This window comes from Homalodisca vitripennis, chromosome 3 (assembly GCF_021130785.1).
Source record: "Homalodisca vitripennis isolate AUS2020 chromosome 3, UT_GWSS_2.1, whole genome shotgun sequence".
Classification (NCBI taxonomy): domain Eukaryota; kingdom Metazoa; phylum Arthropoda; class Insecta; order Hemiptera; family Cicadellidae; genus Homalodisca; species Homalodisca vitripennis.
Window position 1 is genome coordinate 68,695,032 of NC_060209.1, and position 19,427 is coordinate 68,714,458.

General features: G+C 32.4%; 1 protein-coding gene across 2 annotated transcripts in view; it reads left to right on the forward strand.

Moving 5' to 3' along the window:
• The window catches only part of LOC124357032 (vesicular glutamate transporter 1), a 132,387-nt gene that overhangs the window by 95,189 nt on the left and 17,771 nt on the right, over positions 1-19,427 (forward strand). For both annotated transcript variants that reach the window (XM_046808408.1, XM_046808409.1), the window contains exons 3-8: positions 1,679-1,744; positions 2,120-2,265; positions 3,636-3,700; positions 16,015-16,047; positions 18,497-18,526; positions 18,672-18,790. In XM_046808408.1, coding sequence (XP_046664364.1) covers positions 1,679-1,744; positions 2,120-2,265; positions 3,636-3,700; positions 16,015-16,047; positions 18,497-18,526; positions 18,672-18,790 — 459 coding nt within the window. The remainder of the gene's footprint in view (positions 1-1,678; positions 1,745-2,119; positions 2,266-3,635; positions 3,701-16,014; positions 16,048-18,496; positions 18,527-18,671; positions 18,791-19,427) is intronic.

Here is a 19,427-nt window from a genome sequence, read left to right on the forward strand (position 1 = left end):
ATAAGGATTTACACTTCAACGCCCTATTTTTTCTATTAAATATCAAAATAGTCTATTAAATATTAGAATATTAAACAAGTAATCATTATTAATACAGAAATCGTAATGATCATCTACCTTGGTGATGCATCCAACCTATTCATATTATTCAGCCTGTTGAACATGATTAGTGTGTGAGTGTATCTCGTTCCAGGAATATGCGGTACAAGGAGATCGAGATTTCATGGTCATAAATATCGGTTGATATTGATATTCTAATCCTAATCCTAATAATATAATACATTTTTAAGTGCCTTTGTTTCTTTGTTTTGCTTCCACGTGTAAACTATTCAACCGATTGTACTGAAATTTCACATGGACATTCCTAGAGTTCTAAAGAGGAACAAGGCCTATTCGTAATTTTAAATCCTTCCACGCTACGCCTTACAAGTCTCTAAAGCAGCAAAAATCCTATTTTGGTCATTAAGTTGTATAATGTGAATTCAAAGAGCTAGTTACAATGTATTTCACCTGTTATGAGTAAACACTATATTATAACAGCACGACCATATGTTTAGTTATTTTAGCCAATATTTTCAATTTTTTAACATTTATAGAGTAAAAGCATAACTAAAGGAGCAACACTTCTAATTTTAACATCATGGTAACAAGGCAAACAAAACTATTTATTCTGGGTCACAAGACTCTAAACGCAATTTTCGTTATAGAAATCGTCGAGGTGACATAGCATCTACTTTTTTACTGATGAGATATACGATACTAATTAGGTATATAAAAAATATATAATTCCTAGACCGGACCGAGAAAATAGTATGATATAGCTAACATGATTTGGCAAGTAAGACATTTACTGTATCGTGTATTGTTTTTACATATGGATGGCAACAAACTGCCATAATGTAAGTAATGAAATGAAGTATTATTGATGTTCATTTTAGTTTTTAATTTTCATATCAATATCCATACAGTTTAGATAACTATACTTTATGAATCCATCCTCATTACAAAATTATGCATAGGTCTATTTATATCGTGTCTCGTGAAAAATAGCAAACTCAAATTTTGATTTGGAAATATAATTCATTTGAACTAGAAGTTCAAAACCAGAAATAAGAATTACTCACACTTTTGTTTATCTTCTGATCTTCTTAAACATGAACACTGTAAATGTGTACCTACCTGATGCGTTATGTATGACTAATTCCACTTTATAATTAATCATCATAGGACCCTATCGTATTACAACACAAGTGATTTCACTGAGAAAACTATACACTTTAACTGTTTAGTTCCTCTACGTTAATCTAAAATAGTTCAAGTGTTACTGAAATCCCAGGAGCTATGGAAACAAATACACGGAATGTTGCATAGAAATTGCGGCCGAAGACGCGGGTTCTTGCTAGTAATCTACTAATTGACGATAATATCTGTTGGCCTTGGGGCGTAGTGTATTTGGCCTTCAGCAATATTTGCGGTACGAGGACACCGAAATTCCATGATCATAAATATAAGTAGATATTAATATAATCTATAAATTGACTATTATCTCTGTTGAGCTTGAGGTGTATTTTTGCAACAATGTGCACACATCGAGATTCCGTGGTCACAAATGTATGTTGATATTAATATAATTTAAAAATTGACGATGGTATCTGTTAACCTTGCGGTGTTTTTTCAGCAATGTGCGGTACGAGGAGTTCGAGATGCCTCACAAGAACCTACAGGATGTCCAGCCCACTCTTGGGTATGTAACAATACATATTATATACTGCTTGGACATAACTTACCCTCACGAAGACATAAATGTATCTGAGCGTATTGCAAATATATTTCGAAGTCAAACAAATTTTCATTCTCACATTTTTACGAAAGGAAATTTTGAACTCTAATTTTCAAAATTAATGTAGTCTAAGTCCATTATATGCTCTTAATTCTTGAATATTTTCAATTCAGTAATTCAATTCTCGAATTCAAGATTTTAATCACTGAGGAGAGCCCCTTCATCACATCATTATTTTCTTCTTGCTTCATTGGCAAATGTATAAATGTTACAATCTGGTTTTAAATGGTAGATGAAGATAAAGAGACGTGGTAACCTCGACTTTGTATATGTTGTTAGATATGCCAAAGGCGAAGGCCTCCCCAGATCCCCGGAGTCCCCCCCTGAGCCAGAGAGACCACCCCTCAGGCACATCGACAAGTACATCGCCCCCGAGTGTCCCTGCCTCTCCAAGCGGTATACCATCGCCATGCTCACCTGCGCGGGTATGTATCAGTTGTACATATTATACCATGCTCAAATAACGATAAGGTCTACGAAATTAGGTGACTAAATTGGAATGCATGGAATCCTCTAGAAACATTTGCTGCTCTGACATAGTATAAGATCAAACTTTTTATCTGCTGAAAGGTTGTCCGCATGAAAACGTTACCTATGTAACTTTTTCACTCCATCGTACAATAAATTCTGTAGAAAACTAAGAGTCATAAGTTTTACATCTTACATTACTTTGTCTCATAAGTTATAAATGACGGCTTGGAAGAAGCAAATTTCACAGTATATAGAATAATAGGCATTATGAGCTCACTCTAATGTTTACTAACATTTGACAAGTAGAGACTGTCGTTTCAATCTAAATTATTTGCTACAACAGCAGTTTTCTTATAATTTTCGAACAATTCTCATAGCAAGCCACCTACGGATTTCCTGTATTAAATTATCACTTAAAATTAATTCTAGGTATAAAGTACTGAAGTGCACCACAAAAACATTTGCTTAAATAGTCCCAGAATTTTGTTTATTTTCTTCCAAAATCTTTTTTACTGAGTGAAATTTGCAAGGAAACATATAGCTAAGTTATACAAAAATAATTGTTTGTGTAAACATTATTTATAAATGTGGCTATTATAAGCGATATCTGGTAGAATTTTAGATCAAATAATTATGTTGATATTCTGCAGAATATGTCTTCATTTAAGATGGCCTTTTAGTAGCAAAGCTTACGTTCACTAGTCGAAGTCATTATATCTGGACTAACTCCCAAATTGCACTCTGTCATAATGTGGAACAAAAACACTTCAGGCTGAAATGTTCTATAGCATGTAAAGATACGTTAAACAATTAAAGGATGGAGTATTTTTCTCGTTAGTGAGAATTTTGCTTTGTGGAAACACTACTACGGGAGATAACTTTCTAAAGACAGTAATCAATTAAAATATATAAATTTTGCTGTATTTTAATATTCTAATACATACAATTTTGAATCGTGTATTTTGGTTTTTAAACACAAAGATAAGTTAATATCTATACCAAATAAACCATCTCGAAAGTTTCACTTATCCTATCACTAATATTAGGTTGAGTTTAAAAGAATTGATGCTCATTGAATTAGTATATTGGTTTTATTTTAGTAGTATTTTTTTATTCTTCCACAGTTTAAATTTATTTTAAAAACTCTTTCGCCTGTTAAGGCATCATAAAAGAATAAAAAATGTGATATATTAAAACTTTTGATTATTGTTAATATTTCGGTTGTAGCCATAACCTTTCTATATTGTTGTGACTTGACTAGTGGACAAAAATGCAGTTTGCTCTGAAATCTCTGATCTGATTTATACGTTTATTACTGTTACAGGCTTCATCATTTCCTTCGGTATGAGGTGTAACATGGGCATGGCGAAGTTAAAGATTTTTGGAGAGGTAAGCGTATTTCAAATTAAATTACTTTATACGTTATGATTGAATATTATTAAAATTATTCTGTATAAAAGAGAAATAAAGAACGATAAAAATTTGAAAGCTTTTCGGGGTAAATCGACGGTTTTCCTCACATAGAGGGAACTCCCCCAGTGAGTCAGTTTGGAGTATTGTGTTGTAATCGGCGATTCACAAGCGTGTCTGTGTTATCCGTCAGTCAGTCTCACGCTTGACTGCCTGTGAATCGGGCTTCACACGCCAACGCGCTCATACGGCTTTCATTTACACTATCGCCCCGACCGACACACGGCGGAAGACTGGAGTAGGGGTGCGGACTTGGAAGCTAATTAATGGTTTTTCTTCTCTCTCGTAGTTGCAGGAGTTAATATTGCGCAATTTTGGAGATGATTTTTTAAATTAAACAAATATACTATAAGTCTTCAAATTCCCCGCTGAAAGTAAATTTTGAATGGATTTTTATTGACCATATTAAAAAAATTTAGGAAATTCAATTCAAAACTTACCAAAATGTACTTTTGAATAACGTTACGTTCCATTTATTTATTGACGTGACAACGTCTAAAATTAGGTTGCGGCTCGGAGTCACTCATGAAAAAGTGTAACGCCCGGTAACGTTACGATGCCCGTCCAGTGGGTCCGCCGCACGGGATCCGCACGGGATAAAGCAGATAACTGTGGGTCCGCCGCACGGGATAAAGCAGATAACTATGTTTATTCGTGAAAATGTGGAGTGCTTAGATTCGTCATTTACAACAACTACAACAATAAAGGTAAATAATTGTACACTGATATTTCATTATCGTAAACTATGATTGATTGATTAATTGTTAGATTGACACAAAAGTTGAGAAACTGAGTTTATAGGTTATGTCATACTATTGACAAATGTTGATAGTGTTAAGTAAATTATTAGTTTAAATCTCTCTGCAATCAATCGTAATTCAGTCGATTGAGAAGAAACAGCGCGTATTGCTAGTCAAACATTTAAAATAACAAATTATAACCTCTAACCTGTCATAACAGTGCGACCAAACAAACGAACTAAACCGACCAATCACCACGCGCGGAGTTAGAATTTAACTGTGTTTAGCAAGAATTTCAAATTCCAATTTTAGTAAATGTTTTAAATACTTTACCATTTACAATAACAAATTTTAATTAATTTCAAATTATGTACAATGTTTTAGTAAACAAAATATATTTCTATAGTTAAAATTTGTGCAATTCTTATTTTCATTCAATTACTTGTTCCTATTGTGCAATTTAATAATATTCATATCAATAAATATTCTACCGAGAAAAAAGACGTTGTCACGTAAAATCTTCGCCCGTAAAACCGACTTTACAGGCAACCATAATTTTTTTTATTTTAATGATAGGTTTGTCTTCTTAGGGTTATTCGTCATTTCACCCAAGAACATTCAGATTATTAGAATTATGTACTATCACATACTATAGGTATTTATATACAAAATATATATATATATATATATATATATATATATATATATATATATATATATATATATATATATATATATAGTTGTGTGTGATACTATGTAATATAAAAATACAATATAGAACCATTTCCTCCATTATTATTGTAAAAATATTTTGTTAAGCTTGGTGCAAACTTGTTAAACTATCCGTCGTTTGTTTAAAATATGTTGTATTTACTTTTTCTAAAATTGGGATATGAGATACAATTCGACCTTTTGTAATATCAGTTTTGCTAGGAGATATACATGAACGTAGCAGTGATTTATAGAGTTAGTAATAGTTATTTTAATTTTATTAAAATTCACATCATGTATTAAAACGCGCTCAAATATCGAATTACCTCTTCATGACATCCTATGTAAATTTGTATACCATTTTTAAATTTATAGATATTTTATTAATTACAATTTTTTAAGTTTCTTATTTTGTATTATTTTAACTATTTCTTTAATTTTAAGTACAGTAATGAGTAATCGTTATCTAAGTAAGCCTAGGCTGATTACTTTTCAAGACAGATATTCTTTAATTAAATTTTAATCATAAAATATATATTTTGTTGTACCTAAAGCATTTGACAGTAAATTATTATACTTTCATAAGTTACCGAAAAACTTGGCAAAGTATAAATGAGAAGTATGAGTAATTAAATACTGCCATTTGGTTGTTAGAAGCTCAAGATGCTAGTGTACAACAAATGGAGGGAATCACAAAACTCCGTGGAGCGGAACCGGAAGGCAGGAGAGGCGCAGGGGAGCCAACTTAATAAGCGCTAACAAAGATGGCTTCACGGTCGGTCAGGACGCAATCTGCAGGAGGGAGAACAAAACACAGGAAGTGCAAGTGAAAACATCAGCAGAGCCACAGTGTCACCCCTTTGGTGGCGTGTGGTTCCGGATCACGCGTGCAGGACGTGCGTGCGCGTTTGTGTAGCGCGATCACTAATGGTATACGTGTGTAGTTACCATGTAGATAATGTCCCGGTCTATGGCAATCAGATGAAAATCACGATCGTTGCCATAACTTATCAACTTATCGTTCAGCACGCATTGACTTATTCGCTTATATTATCCGTTTTTACTGACACATTGGACCAAAGAAAGTAAATTGTTTAAAATTATTACAATTTTACCAGTTCTTAGTGTAATAATCAAACTATACAATAATTGTCTATGGTGGTTTAACGCTTTCAAGGGAAATCCGTAATGTGCAAAAATTGCATTAATGGTTACTGTGATGCAATCTGAAGCTGGAAGATAAAAAGTAAAGGGAAGGAGACACCTTGTTGCACCTTTTTATGTCAAAACCTCATAAGATACACTATACTCGAAAAGTATTTGACGATTCAGACGGTGCATTTGTACGCCAAGAAGGTACAACCCATTTCAGAGCTTTCGGGGACCAAGAATTCTAAGTTTGCTTGGTTGAAAGAAGCCTTCAGGGGCAAAGAAGAATACAGTTGCTTGACTAATATAACTCTTGGAGGTCAAGGAGATCCTCATAGAGTAGTTAAAAGATACTTTGTAGGGCATTAATCTCTACTTACTTTATAAAAACAGCCTTTGGTTACTAAGAAGCCACTAACTGCTTGGTTAAAATAGCATAATGGTATCAAACTCATGATTTTCCTTTCGATTCGCCTTTAATAGGAGTGATAGACTGCCAACTTGTTAAGTCCATGTCGCTGGCACGGTATCTGTGAATTTCCGAGTTGAAATTTTCACAGTAATTAGTACCTAATTTGTACCAAAGTATCAAATGATATTTTGTAAGGTTAAGAAAACGTGTTGTAATTGGTCAGTTTTATTATTTAAATAAAGCAATTGCCTGACATTTTAAAACAACTCTAAAGGGCCATGTGGGGTGTATTATTAAAAGAAGCTGTTGTACAACATGTTATACAGTATTGACAAAGCAATAGAACTACATATTACAAAGATGGTGATATATACTGATAGTGGTCTATAAATAAAATAAAAGTTTGATCCAAACAGTTTGTTAAATGTTGATCTTGGAAGTGCGACTGTAAACCTTAAAAGACAAACATAGCAACTATTCAGTCTATACCATCATCTAAAATCTCTTCAGGATCGGATTCTGTCATTGCTGTCATCAGCATCTGGCCCCCATCCAAAGTAGCTCCAGTTTCATTGCATGAAAAGGTTGTCAAAAAAAACGACGACTCTTCGGCTTCAAGTGTGGAAAAAGATCAAGTACATCCTTTATTTTGACAGGTTTAAAAGCGATCGGTGCAGCATTTTCAATTGAAAGTTGAGTATATTTTGAAACTACAATGTTTCTACATGGTTTAAATTTGATAATTCATGACATTTGAATACTGAACAGGTAATGCTTTTGGCCAGTAATATATTACAGGCTAGCCATTTATCAAGATGAACGTTGATGGGTTTTGTCTGCATGTCTAGGTGCGGCACAGATAACTCTATTTTATCTTTCGTTTTGATGCTAGACTTAGAGACACTAAAGTTTTTATCAAATTGACCAAAACTGTGGACTCGGACAGGAAATATGTGTGTGGTTTCTATATTCAGCATTTAGTTAAATAACAAGAATATTTTAGCAAATAAGAATGTTTTCTATCTGTAGCATCCGGCAACAACACAGTTATATTAAAATTTGGACGATGGTGTTGGGTTAATTTGAATGTGAGTTTATGCATTTAAATATTATGGATGAGCCATCATTTTATCAATATATATTAAAAATAAAGAGCAACAAAAGTCTTTTATAAAATGTTCTGTTCGTGTAATTTTGTAGGGGCAAATGGTAAGATTACAGACATTTTTGGCCATTTGCTATATATTCAGTTTTCATATCTGCAACTTTATCAGCTTTCTTTTCATAAATCACAATATGACTTAATAAGAGTGAGTTAGTTAGTCTCTCCATGGGGGCTTTTAACATCACATGGAAAAAATCATAGCAACCTCAAAATATATCCCGATCAAACTTTCACAGCATCCCCAAGAAAAACTTATGGGTCTATAAGGCTTTATTGCAGCTGCCTTCTCAACTATAACATTTACTTCTGGAAAATAGTTTACTTCCCAGTATAACCTCTTATCGCATCTAGCCCAAACGTACAGAGAACCAGCCAGGACCATGCTGGGAGCAGTTTACACTTTTAATCAATCTTAAAGTACTGTATACACACAATCCCGCTGTATGCCAAATCAAATACTTGAATATTTATTTAGATATTATTTTACGTAATATAAAATACATAACGAAAAGGCAAACTTCCTTACAAAACATATCCCACATGTGGAAAATCTAATAATCACAAGTAAAAACCACACTTTTGAATGGCATTAGAAAATCTTAGGAAGAAGAGAACGTTTTTGATATTGATGCACATGTATTTATGCCACTCAAATTCTCAATGTTGTGTTGAACATACCAAAAAGAGAATCCAGATATAGACACCGTATTTTGTTTGAAGTTTACGAAAATTACGGTCGTCAAGGAACTGCAGTATTTTCAAACGTCCAATGTCAAAAACATTTATTCTTTTCTATCGATATTGAGCTCACAGTCCACTTCAATCCTTCAGCATCACGACCCTCTTGAAAAACAGTCCCATAAAGCTAGCACTCTGCCAGAGCTGTTTTGCCCCGTAATGGTCCATTTGGCCGCTATTCTTGCTGTGACGTCACTTCCTGTTGCTCACTTTGTCCGCTAGAGGGTGACAGTGATGGGGGAGCGTTGAGAAAAACTCCACCGGAAATACTCTGCGTTTAACAATGGCGTGCACTGATTGCAGAATTGAAACGTCTAAATCTTTTTGTAGCTTTTATATAAATGTATACGTTTTGTGTATCAGTTTACAAATATGAATGCAACTGTCCACCGCAATACGCATGTAAGTGAGTGACACGATTGTTTTATTCTCTTATTTAAAAACATTACATGTGCATCATTACGAAGTCGTTTAGAACTGTTCAAATCTTCTATTTTATCATGAGCTGCTACGTCTAAACGATGCGGATTTACAAACTCACATTGTTCGAATCACATTTTTTAAGACATTAAGGTGGTGTAATCGATGTTTCGTTGAGCTATATGTTTTATTTCACAACCCTTTAAGTTCCCTAAAGACAAAAATAACCATTTGACAAAGATTTTAAGTAGAACAAATATGCAATTTTGCAACCCGGTCCAAACAAAAACACTTGTAGATAAAAATGTGAATGTTTACTCCAAGTGTATGAGTTATGGCCTCAGGGAGTGACATATTTAAATGACTTAGGACGCAAGAAAAAGACATTTTTAAATAAAATATTATGTAATAAAAATTATTAATTAATAAAAACATTTAATTCCCTCCAGTTATCATTAATATAGGTATGTATACTTACTGCTTATCATGATTTTTAACAGTTTTTCTTTGGCCTGATTCCACTAAGTTAGACTTTGGTTGCCCAGAATTCTTCGAGGGATGATCAAAATTGTTCCTATTTTATAAAAAGTTTTTTATCATACTGCTCAAATAACAGCTGTTTTTATAAGTTGGTTGATAATGGTCGTTTTCGCAACATTATGACGGAGATCTAAAAAAATCAGCTGGCGCATAATTCAAGTTTTTTTATTGGGCGAATCTTAAACTTTGTTATTGTTTCGTTGTTTATGAGTAAACTTGACGGTATTACTATGTTCAGTTATTTCGTAATAAATAATTTAAACTTTGTATCCGCATGATAAAACGGTTGATTACAACACGGAACAAAAGTGTCTTTAAGCGCTTAATCGTATTTCCAGGATTGAGCATCAAAAACTACCACTTCTCCTATTATTTATAAAACCCAGTATTATTAAATGACTACCTATGATTAAAAAGACTTTCTTTCGCAAAGAAATATTATAACCGAATACCAATTGTACATACTTAAGCTGAAATATATCAATACTACTATAGGTAAACCGCTAACAAAAAAACCTTGGTTGATTTGAGTTCACGCAGGGTGGGGTAAATACCCCTCCGCTGCCCCTCCAAATATCCCCACCACTGCTCGGCGCTCACTATTTGATCAGCTGACTAATCTGGCTCAGTCGGTATCGTTCACTGCTGCGACCCGTTCAGTTGAACCGGTCAGTACAGAGTTACTAAGCATTCCCGCTAGAGCGTGTTTTACCGGTCATCGTGTTGACTGAACAAAATGAACGACTGGATGTAATGACCGAGTGAACGAAAGGATCTGCTATAAAATAGTATTCGAATAGAGAAAGAAACAGCATATCGTTCAGTGAATGGATAGATATACTCGTATAACAATAAATGAATTATTTCAGGAATCTAGTAAATGCAAATATATCTATTAAAACTTATAAAAAAATGGTGAATTGTAAGTTACCAGATACATTGCTAAACATTTTAAATGTTAATACTTATAATAAATGGACTTGGTTGATTGATATGCCTTTGATTTATCATAAGTAAGGTTATTCCCAACAAATGGGGAGACTCCCTAGTCCCCCTGTTGAGTTATACCATTACGGTTTTATTCTTAATCGGTTAGCAGTGAACGAAAGTAACGACTGAACAATTTTGAAGACCTTGTGTAACCTAATGCATAAAATCTATAGTTTTAGTTAGTCCCATATGATGTTAAGCTATTTTTCATGGATAAGAGTTTTTAAATGAACTTAATAATAATATTATAAGTTTTAACGATCATTAAAAATAACATATCTGGTTTGAAAAGAGTATCAAACTTATTCAGTTGGCAGGAAAAAGTGAATGAATCGTTCTAGGTGAACAGGTCTTTTGAAACACTCTGATCTGGATCACTTGCTCACTTGACTGACCCGTTCGAATTGAACGACACATCTCTAATGGCCACTGCCACTGCAAGGCTAACCTCAAAACAAAATGCAAGCTTCCTGGATACATCTATAACTACATTAATCTGTTCAATTAATAATTTACGCTTAGACTGCGATACTTATATACGCATACACAAAAAATATATAGTTATAGAACAGGTAAAGTAGCTGCAGTGTAAACAAAACTATGAGAGTGAGACAAGATCCACACAGCTGATGAATAGGTACAAGAAGGTGCTGCCTGCTGGTCCCACTCCCCACCCCAACTCCGGGAGGGGGGCCCCTCCTGCGCGTTACTGCTCAGAAATTTGCTTCTGCGCAGGTTTCTTTAATAGCGGTTGACCTATAATAAGAAGAGTTTAACCGAATTTTATATGAAGACTAGCGGGCCCGGCGCGCTTTGCTGCGCATTTCAATAATTTTTTGCAAAAGTTGCCCGCGGCTTCGCACGCAATTTCCCGTTGAAAAACAGTACACTATATTCACTTATTCTTTTTCTATCACATTCTAAACATTGCTGAGATAATTGATAGTCGTTCCATCGTGAGCCTCTTGGGCGTATTATGAAGGTATGTACCATATTCCTGCCTCTATCTAGCTGTTACCCACGGCTTTCGCACGCAAATCTTAAGAACCGAAGTCCTTATATTACTTAGTAAATTTTTTTTTTTACTATAATAAATTTTAGATTAAATTAGTTATATCTCCGATGCCACGATTGAGCTTGCTTTGTTGTCTCGATCGAGAGAATATGTACACACGGAGTTTTGAGAACCATACTTCTGTCAAAAAAAACAACTAAGGTTGATTTTATAACATTCTTTATATTTGTAGCCAACGTAAGATAGTAATTATGATATCTGCATTACTCGTCTGATCAAGCATGAGCATGGTTTATATTAAATAAATATTGCAGTTAAAGGTGAATTTTTACGTCAAATTTGAATTGTATTATCTGGATAGTAAAGTCTATGTTTAACAGTGATTGCAAAAACAGTTTAAACAAAATTTGTCGTTTCTCTTAAGCTTACTCTATGCTTTAAAACTATAAGTGTAATATATGTTTACAAAGAACAGCTGATTAAAAATTTGAAAAGACGTTAACATATGTTTGCTGCAATGCATTTCTTATGGGTATTTCTGTAACCAGTGGGGCGGAATCCTGAATCGGGAAAGGGATGGGCATAGCTTATAAACCTTCTCCGTGGAAAAAATACATATACGTACAAAATTTTCATCATGATCGGTCCAATAGTTCACGATTCCATAAAGGACAAACATACAAACATTCATTTTTATATATATAGACTAGCGGGCCCGGCGCGCTTTGCTGCGCATTTCAATAATTTTTTGCAAAAGTTGCCCGCGGCTTCGCACGCAATTTCCCGTTGAAAACAGTACACTATATTCACTTATTCTTTTTCTATCACATTCTAAACATTGCTGAGATAATTGATAGTCGTTCCATCGTGAGCCTCTTGGGCGTATTATGAAGGTATGTACCATATTCCTGCCTCTATCTAGCTGTTACCCACGGCTTCGCACGCAAATCTTAAGAACCGAAGTCCTTATATTACTTAGTAAATTTTTTTTTTTTACTATAATAAATTTTAGATTAAATTAGTTATATCTCCGATGCCACGATTGAGCTTGCTTTGTTGTCTCGATCGAGAGAATATGTACACACGGAGTTTTGAGAACCATACTTCTGTCAAAAAAAAACAACTAAGGTTGATTTTATAACATTCTTTATATTTGTAGCCAACGTAAGATAGTAATTATGATATCTGCATTACTCTTCTGATCAAGCATGAGCATGGTTTATATTAAATAAATATTGCAGTTAAAGGTGAATTTTTACGTCAAATTTGAATTGTATTATCTGGATAGTAAAGTCTATGTTTAACAGTGATTGCAAAAACAGTTTAAACAAAATTTGTCGTTTCTCTTAAGCTTACTCTATGCTTTAAAACTATAAGTGTAATATATGTTTACAAAGAACAGCTGATTAAAAATTTGAAAAGACGTTAACATATGTTTGCTGCAATGCATTTCTTATGGGTATTTCTGTAACCAGTGGGGCGGAATCCTGAATCGGGAAAGGGATGGGCATAGCTTATAAACCTTCTCCGTGGAAAAATACATATACGTACAAATTTTCATCATGATCGGTCCAATAGTTCACGATTCCATAAAGGACAAACATACAAACATTCATTTTTATATATATAGATAATAAGGGTCAAAGTGAATCTGGTTGAATTCATTACCGTTTTGGCCTTAGTGGTAACCAAAATCAGTATGGCCAAAAGTGTACACGGGATAATTTAATTATTCATTCGACAAAAACATATAAAGTTTTAAAGCTAGCTTACATTTTAAAGTAAAGATATTAAGACTAATTCAGAAGTAAGGTGATTTTAGATTAAAGTTATTAGCGAATTGGTTTACCCTTTCCAGGATGGTAAAACGTAGGTTAAAATACGACAGCTTCCGATTATTACGAAACTTAACTTGTATTGTGAAGCAGAACTAAATAGGAGTATTTAATATTGGAATAGCCCATTGGAAAAGTTACAAAACTAAATTATTAAATAAGTAAATTGCCTTTCAGAACGAAAGTTGAAATAGCCTTATCAAAGTTGCAACCAGGTTTATGGAAATACCAGGTCTCTCTGCTGAACTATACAAAACTTATGGTGTCTAACAGAGTCATTGCGTTAAACAACTGTAGGAGATGTTGTAAAGCCAAAGAGACGAGAGCCAATCTGCATTGTATAAGCACACAACTTGGTTTTCATGGAATTAATAGAAGAATTTTCAAGAAAAACATCGATCGGCAGTCGTAATACATTTGCTGTCAGTCGAAGTGGAAATGTATTGAAACAGTTCAAATATTAAACTGTATTTTTACTCTTACACCATACCATTTTAGCTTTACATACCTAAAGCCAACCATTAAATCGTAAATAATAGTTACATAACCGTCAACCAACGAGATAAAGAGATTAAAAGTTGCCATTTACAGTCAAAAAGACTTCATACGGTTGACTGATGCTTATTTAGCCCGTAATAGCCTAGCCATAACTGTATGAACTTAAGTATATGTTGTCTCCTCGCATAGATAGTTCATTTCTCACCTTATAATCTGGGCTAATTCGGGTTAACTTTAACACAGTATGCTTTGCGTTACTCTTGTAATACTCCTGAACCTCACAATCTTAATTTTTAATCAAGGCCTGACTATATGTTTAGTGCAGCGTCAGATCTAAACATGCCTCACAAGCAAAATTGTAATATTTATTTTACTATCACTGGTATAAATGAATAAAACATTTTCCAATAACTTTTATTTTTGCACAAGGCCTTTCGGAATCAATGTTCCATCATCAGGCACTTCACAAATTAACAAATGAAAAATTCTGCATTCAAAATTTTAATAGTTTAACAGACAAGAGTATTTAAAAAATAAAAATTTATTATAATGCTTAAATCAAATACAGGACGGCATAACATAGAAGGCTCATTTTTCCACTGACTATTATTGCACTTGGTTGTGCGGTTGGTTTTAGCCAACTGAAAATAAAGCGAGAGCATCTAGACTTTCCACGGTGATTTTGTGTTTTTTATTAGAATAATTGTAATAAATCCAAGCTCCTATCGTTCTTCGATGATCCAAATTGGGGATGACTGTTGAGTTCTGAAAATATACCTAACTGGTATGGAGCCTATACAGAAATTAAATTGAATATACTTTAAATTGCACAAAAAAGTAATTTCTAAATTAAAAATATTATATAATTAGAAATTTCTACTTGTTAATTTAGTTACATGAGTCCCAAGTTAGGGACAAATTGCATACACATTATGGTTTTAGTTGAATAGCCTGGTCCATTTCTTGAGACCGTTGTATTTAACTAACACCAACATTATCAGTGCAATCTGTAGATTTGCCTTCAAATGCACTTAATGTGCACAAAAATAAAGATAAGAAAAATTGTATATCTAATATTTGGTTTTCTACCAAATTCTACATTATTAATACTATTTTACTAACTTAAACAGGTAAAATTTTTCATCTCTTTTGGGATAAACGGACTGTTTTATGAGTTTCTAATGCCAGGTCTCTTTCTCCCCTCTCCAAAATTGAATAAGGATAAAGAACTAAAATTTATTATTATCTAGCTGATTTACAAAAGTTGTTCTTGTACATATGAAATAAAAATAGTTTTTGCAAAGAAAGCAGACCAAAGAGTTCAGCTAATGTTAAAACAAAACAATTATATTTTATGTTAAACGCCATACACAACAGTTGCCATTTAGAAAATATACTTATTATATTATTATGTACTAGCCTTTCATATTACTTATTATTAATAAAGGCATAAATCGAATAATAATATTGATGAATGTAGTCTAATATACTTTCTAAATTTTCTTTCCGTTAACTCTTCAGAAGTTAATAGTTTAGTAATTGTTATATTTATTCGATCTTAATATAGACTTCCAATAAATTACTACTTTAGAAACAACCGTAACAACAACTGATAATATTTACTTCTTGTGATACTTATACTAAATTGACATCATATGTGCATTTGTTATTTTCCTCTCCATATAAAATTTTCTTTAATAGTATAATTCGCTAATTAAAACGATTACACTTGAAACGATTACACCTTTATTATATTGGACATATGATTACATTTTGTAACCGCCAACCAACACATTCTTTTATTACGTTAAAATAATGGTAATATGTAGACTTGACCTATGCTTTGATATAAAACAGTTTTTGTATTTATTCCTCGAATAACTTGTGTTTCATAAGATCCAATATTTCCACGTGTATTTTATTTATTGCTGTACAGAAGTTTGCCGAGGCGCATGCCTAGGTGCGATAGTCAAGTTAAAAAATGATTTATTTGTAAACTAATCAAACTTTTTAATTTCAGCCAACCAAAACCCATCATCATGGAAACCATTCTGTAAGTAAAGATTTTCTTTACCGTTTCAATCCAGTAATTTTATTTAATGGATGGAATGATAAAAATAATAGCTATATAATTACTGAACGTATAAACATTTTCTTTTTTTACGTTATGTCAATTTAAAAGATTTAAGAGTTATAAAATCATTCTCATGTTTTTTTGTAAATAGCTTGAAATAAATATTAAATTAGTAGTTCAAGTGAAATATTGTTAATTTCAACAAAAAACTCGCCTGCTGTAAAGTTCTAAAAAATATTAAAATTATGTTCATGTTACGTAATAACACCTACATTCTGTCCATTATTACTTTTAATATTAACGTACTAAGCCTGAAATCTTAATAATAATGTTAATTTAAAATATTTGTTTTATATACAATAATATATGTAATTATATACAAAAATACAATAATAAAGTAATAGTGCTAATTTAACACTATACGCAAAATTTAACGCCATACAAAAGTCTTCTGAATTACTTAATAGAACATAATTGATTCAAGCACAAAATAGTTGTTTCATTAATTAATGAATATTTTAAATATTTCTATAATAAAATGGCATATCATGTCCTTGTTCAGGTTCCTTATTCAAGTAGTTATAAATAATAAAAAAGAAAATAACCAAGAAATAATATCTTACATTGAAATTAACAAAATATATGTGTGTGATATTCACTTTTGTATTATTTCAGCTTTATTAATAACAGATCATGCTTCTTTACAGTAATTCGCAGTACCTATAATTTATATATGAGTCATGTAGTTTCGAAACCAGACAGATCTCTTTCTTCTACTTAGGGTTATGTTTTTTCTGCTTTTTGGCATTACGGTCTACATAATTAAAGATTAAATCATTTTAAAACTTGTATATTTTCATTATCTAAATGGTGAAAGAATAGGGGCTGCTTCTTATCGCAGATATCATTTTCAAAAGCAGATAGATCGTGGTATTTAGTTATTCTATTGCATGATTGTTGAGTAACCCCTCAATTGTCCAAAATTCATATTGAACCATAATTCCTATCAGGTAATTGGAAAGATGTCCCTCCAAGCACTTTTCTCCAAAAAACATGTAAATTTGATTTTTTAATACTTTTATTGCGTAACCTATTGTAAGTGCAAATTACTTAATAATTTTAATGAATGGTATATTTTTTAATTACTATTACACTAATTAATATAATTTAATTGATATATCGATTTTTGCCTTATTGCTTTTTAATTCCTAGTAAAATCTAACTAGCTCATTACTAATACTATTCGGTCTAACAAAGGTTATGCAAAACACGTATTTTCATACATACATAAAAAACACATTAAATTTGAAAGTTAGATGTATTTGGCTTTAGTGAAAACACCATAACGAGGCTTTGTCAAAATACCAGTAATATCATAGGAAGATTCTGTGGAAAACTAGGCAGATCGAAAATAAAAACCTATTTTTACAAGAAAAGGTTGAAACTTAGCCTAATCCAGTGTTTATTCTATATGAGGGTACTAAAAAGTATTTAATTTTATTTGGTTTTGTGTTTTTAGTTAAATATTTTTATTTTATTTGATTTTGAAATTAGACGACTCGTATGTAATAAATCTAAAAAGACTCTTAAAGCTTAAAGAATCTGTATTATGCACGGTTTGATAAAATTTCCTCATAATCAAAAAATTCTATACAATATATTCTAAAAGAAACTTGTTACAACGGGAAACTGCTATTGACTTTATTCTGTAAAAACAGAAGCTCTGTTTTCATGTGAAGGACAAGAAAATTTGTATTAAACAGTAATATTAAATTACCTCGAACAAGCCAATACTACATTGAAACGAAAAGCAACGTAATATTTTCCCAGGATTTTCGACTCATACAATCCTCTCCTAAGATTGGTCATTTTCTTGTTGTAATTTTTCAGTTAGGATAACTTCCCGATGAAGACAAAAAAATAGAATGCTTATCATTCTATAAATTATCTATACGTTTAAATTAGTAATTTTAATCAATTTGCAAGCCATCTTTATTCAGAAAATATATTTAAATATAATACGTGTTAACAGAATCTATATAAATTATGATTGATTATGACGTTTGTTTAAATAAATATAATTTAAGAAATATACATTCTCAAATTAAAAATATCTTACTAGAATTGCGTTTTTATCCATAATAACATGCCACTTCCCTAAGGCATATTTTATATACATATTGTTCAATGATCATATACTTATCTTTAGCCATTTCCGTGCAATTAAAAAGTGCATTTTTTTGTATTTTTCTATCTTCAGGAAACTTATTTTAAAAAGATGTTACTGTGAAATTAGAAGAAAATAACAAACCGAAAAATTAACTTCACCACCTTAAAAAATAATGCTATGGCTTAAAAAGTATTATATTTCTGCAAACTTTCATTTTAGGCAAACAACCTTATTCATTGAAATTCCATTATGTTTCAGCATCCCGACGAACCAAAGGAGGACGACGATGTAAGTATTTAAAGGGTTGAATTTGGTGTTTAAAATTTCATATTTTATTTTTTTAATAATTTTTCTCCATTAATACTCTAAAACTATTTGGAATGTATACCAAATCTCTAAATGCTATTTTTCCTACATTTTCCTCTCTTTCCAGGAGGTTCATTTCAACTGGAGTGTGGGAATGGAGAGTGCCGTAGACTCCTCGTTCTTCTGGGGGTACCTCGTAACCCAGGTTCCCGGTGGTTTTTTGGCCTCCAAGTATCCTGCCAACAGGTATGCAAACTTAGGTAGTGAGGTATACGACGTTACCTGTAGCAAAAGAGTCACAAAAGTCAAAGAATGTCTTATTTTGCCAGACAGAGTTAAGGCTAGGAAGCCAATCTCTAACACTTAACCAGGGGACCAACGGCTTAGAGGTGACTTACGGATTACCACCAATGACCGGGCAGGCGGACTCCTTGCAAGGACAGTATCGCTCAGCGGACACCCATCCAAGCAACAACCTCGCTCAAAGTTGCTAGATGTGATTACCTTCCGATAGCCGCCGTAACATTTGTAGTTATAGTTACTAATAGTGATGAGGAGCCATCACCTCAGCCAATAATGTTTCATCAATAAATTACTTTGCTCTATGTTATCACTCAATGCGGTAAATCTTGCCACTAGAGCGTGCACAAGAAGTGTTACGATACTGAATATTTTCAGTATAACTAATACAAATCTAATTTTTTTTTTTTTTGTACAGAGAAATAAAACTATTCTGTCCTTTGAATTTTCACATCACGGATTTATGAACCTACTTATTTAAAAATATATCTCAAAACCTGGTAAATTAACAAATTATAATAAGATATTGACTAAAGGAGAAAGTTGTATGTTCAATAATACTCAGGGTTGCACTGTCTTAAAT